A 4,121-nucleotide genomic window follows, 5' to 3' on the forward strand; every position below is an offset into this window, starting at 1 on the left:
GTGGGATTTGCGGGGTGGCAGCCTGGCATGGTCGGACCCCTTTCCCCTCCTCTAACTTGTACAAGAGGAAGCCCAGTAAATGAACAAAGAAACCCAGGGGACCCCAGGGAGAGGGGAAGGCCACTGGAGGGTGAGGGAAGGAGCCGTCTGGAAGGAGATGTCCTGTGGTTGAGGTCTTTGCTGCTCTTCCTAAGGGCCCAGTGAGTAATCAGCAAGAGGGCTTAGTGGCAGGCTAAGAGCTACGTGACAGCAAAAAGAGACAGAATAATCAGGGAATGCGTGAGGTGATAACCGCGTGACAGAGGGGACACAGTGAGCATGGGCTCTGCCTCGGGAAGATGTCTGATTGGGGCAGATAAGCTGGCCCCCAGAAGAGAGTCAACGACTTCAGCAGTTTGTCATGACTCAGTGTCACTTATCTGAGGCCCAGGCTGCAGTGAGGTGGTGGGAAGGATGGACAGAGCACCGGCTGGGCATCAGAACTGGGTTTGAGTCCCAGCTCCAAATTCTACCACAACCTGACCCTGGGCAAGATGGCCCACCGGCTGTGCCTCAGGTTCTGCGTCTGTAAGGAAGAGTCTTGTTCTAGATCTGGATGGACGCCGAGTTTGCCCGGTGGCGGCGGTCCTAAGTCTGGGGTGAGTAGTCCCTGTCGGGGAAGGCTTTATGGGGAGGGTGGGGGGGCAGGCACTTGACCAGATGGAGGAGGGTGGAGAAGGCAGGGCAAGCAAGGAAATGTGAGCAGGGGCTCAAATGGAATGGACGTGGTGGAGTCTGAGGACAGCGGGAAGGGGCTTTGCTATGACCGCGGGTGCAGGAAGAGATAAGTGGGGGAGAGTGGAGTCAGATTACAGACGGCCTCGGACACAAGGCAGAGATGTCTAAAGCTCCATCCGGAAGGAGGGGTCATTCTGGGGCAGGATTAGGATGTGATTAGGCTGCTTTTTAGCAGGAAAAACGGGGCCTAGACCTCAGAATGACTTGGATGGAGGGAAGCCAGGAATCAGGGAGGCAGCTAGAAGACTCCTGTGATATTTCTGGCATAGGACGGTGAAGTGGGGGGTGAAGGTGGGGTTGGAAGGAGGCAGTGGGTCAGGCCTAGAAATGTTGGGAAATACTGATAGGCCCTGGTAGGCCTTGAGGCCTGGCTGCATTCGCGTGGTGGGGAGGAGTGAGTCACCTTGAGTAGTTTCTCACTCAAAGACCAGGGAAGAGCCTGACTGGCGTGGCTCAGTGGGTGAGCATCGACCTGTGAACCAGGAGGTTATGGTTCGATTCCCGGTCAGGGCACATGCCCAAGTTGCAGGCTCGATCCCCAGTGGGGGTATGCAAGAGACAGCCAATCAACGATTCTCTCTCATCATTGATGTTTCTATCTCTCTCTCCCTCCCCCTTCCTCTCTGAAATCAATAAATAATAATAATAATGACAACAACCGGGAAGAGAAAGCACTGGCAGCCTCTCTGCCTGCAAACATTACGTGTCAGGGCCACTGCGAGGGTCAGCTTCAGCCTGGCCCCGCTCAGAGGCCTCAGCTGTACTGGGGGCGCCTTGGTGGTGCGAGCAGGGGCTGGGTTAAAGGGTGTGCATGCTCTGGATCACTGGGCTCATTCCATTTTGAGTGCTAGGCTCTATGCAAGGTTTGGGAGCAGCGTGTTTACATAGGAACGTCCAAACTGATAGAAAATTTGAATAAGAGTTTATTTGAGCAAACTGGCGACATATGCCAGGAGCAAGATCTAAAATGCTCCTGGAGAAAGCGGTTTTGAGCTTCCTTTATGCATTTAAAATGGAGAGAGTTGGAAAAAGCAAGGAAGGGGTTGGCCTGGAGGATAGTTAAGATTATGTGCTCTCGCCCTAGCCAGTTTGGCTCAGTGTAGAGCACTGGCCTGTGGACTCAAAGGTCCTGGGTTTGATTCTGGTCAAGGGCACATGCCTGGGTTGCCAGCTCAATCCCTAGTAGGAGGTGTGCAGGAGGCAGCCAATCCATGATTCTCTCTCATCATTGATGTTTCTATCTCTCCCTTCCTCTCTGATATCAATAAAAATATATTTTTTTAAAAATCTTAAAAAAAGATTATGTGCTCTCTTGAGGGGTTAATATTTCTTTGGAGGGATATTCTTCCGGTATTTTAAAGGTGTGCTAACCTAGATGCACAAGAACAATGGACAGAGCTGGCTTAAAACATCTTACTAAAGAAGTTATAGGCCTGGTGTGACTACCCACCGTGAGCAGCCCTGTTAGAAATTTGTGATCCGACCACCCTGTGGGGTTACTTCCCATAGAACCCCTTCTGTGTCCACAAGAGCTATTAACAGCACAGTTCTCAGTCCTCAAGGAACAACCAGCCTGTGAGTCTGGCAGAATCATATTTGCTGGACTCAAATGGCACTCAAGAACATCCCGATTGTTCCCAGCCACCCAATTTTGCTTTCTGGCCATGTAGATAGTGGTTTTTTGTTATTTTTAAAAATGGTCTTTTATTTTATTAATCCTCATGGGAGGGTATTTTTTCCATTGATTTTTAGAGAGAGCAGAAGGTTCTCCATTGAGCCTATACTCTGCTTTCCATAGCAAGTAAATATGCAACCCTACTTTGCACATAAAATGTCTGACTTCTTGGCTGTTGGAGATTTGTACCTCAGAATATAAATGTACATCAGTTTTTATATTTGTGAATTCATCTGTGGGAGGGGTAAAGAAAATTCAAGAGTATTTAATTATTAGTGTGGTTTTCCTTTCATTCTATAAAGATTTGAAAATATATTTTTATATAGAGAGAGCGGGAGGGAGAGAGATACATGGATGTGAAAGAGACACATGAATTGGTTGCCTCCCCCGCCGCCCCCCAACTGAACCTGCAATCCAGATACATACCCTTGATCAGAATCAAACCCAAGACCCTTCAATGCACAGGCCGATGCTCTAACCACTGAGACACAGTGACCAGGGTGGTAGTGTGTTTGGTGGATGCCAGAAAACCTCTGTGTTCCTGGTTTATAATGATACTATCAAGGGGGTAAGTCCAGGTTTTGTGGAACTTAAAGCTTAAATCATTTCAGGGAGCCTCTTTGGAAAATAATTCAAAATTACAAACATTAAATTGCTAGGTGCTCTCAGGGACTAGACTGGGGGAATTCAAGTGAGAAGTCCAAGGTTTAAACCTCATCAGCTCCCCAATCTTATGATAATACCTACTATTTATTAAGCATATATTATAAGTGGGTGTTTAATTTGTGGTATTCCACGACCAAGGGGGAGGGTGGGCATTAGTGTCTCCATTTTATGGATGAGGATGCAGGCTCAGAGAGGTGACTCAGGATGTCAGTCATTAGGCTAGGGGGTGGGGGCTGTGCCCTGGACTGAGGGATCTGGCCTCACGGGCCTCCTCTGAGGTCCTCTTCAGCCCGCGATGGCAGAGGTCAGGCGCCTAAGGTTCCCGAGGAGGGCTGTCCTAGATCTAAGCCATCTCCCGATCCCCACGTCACCTTTCCTAGGCTTGGCCAGGGGCCCTCAGGGTCCAAGCTGGGGTAGAGGTAGGGGATGCCGTCTAGCCACCGCTAGCCATCTAGGGGCACCACATGGTGCAGCCTTGGTCCCAGGATGGTGGCCTAGTTAGGCGGAGAGCTACGTACAACCGGGAGGGCTGCAAATCCCAAGGGTGAGCACCGGTCTGAAAACAGACCCGAGGTCTACGCCTGGATCTGCAACTTCCCGCTTGTGTCAAGTCCCACAGGAGACATGGCCTCCCTGAGCCTCACATTTCTAATCTGCTGAATCAGGGTAATATTTGAGCTCATTACATGTCACCTCCTAACGCAGCGAAGATCCTGGTGGGGTCTGGCACACGGGAGGAATTTACCTAAGCATGGGAAGATGGCTATCCGTTCTAGCAGCGGCATAAATGCCAGATTCCGCACCTCCCCGCCCCCGTTTGAAGCTGGCTAACTTCCTCTGGGGAAGTAAAGGTGGCAGCTAGGTGGGGAGCCTAGAATCCCCGCCCCGCGAAAGAGCCAGGGAGCCTAAGAGGAAGTGGAGGCGGGGCGGCTGGGGTCAGGCCGGGACCTGCGGCCCAAGTCCCGCCCAGCAGGCGTGCACCCTCGGGGACAGAACCGGTGAT

The 4,121-nt window shown here is 50.9% G+C and overlaps 1 protein-coding gene across 1 annotated transcript in view; it reads left to right on the top strand.

Moving 5' to 3' along the window:
• Positions 1–518: 518 nt before the first annotated feature.
• HK1 (hexokinase 1) overlaps positions 519–4,121 on the top strand; it is a 64,757-nt gene continuing 61,154 nt past the window's right edge. The window contains exon 1 of the mRNA XM_015562102.1: positions 519–638. Within this exon, the coding sequence (XP_015417588.1) occupies positions 534–638 (105 nt within the window). The 5' untranslated portion in view covers positions 519–533. The remainder of the gene's footprint in view (positions 639–4,121) is intronic.

Source organism: Myotis davidii, unplaced genomic scaffold, assembly GCF_000327345.1.
Source record: "Myotis davidii unplaced genomic scaffold, ASM32734v1 scaffold134, whole genome shotgun sequence".
Lineage (NCBI taxonomy): Eukaryota > Metazoa > Chordata > Mammalia > Chiroptera > Vespertilionidae > Myotis > Myotis davidii.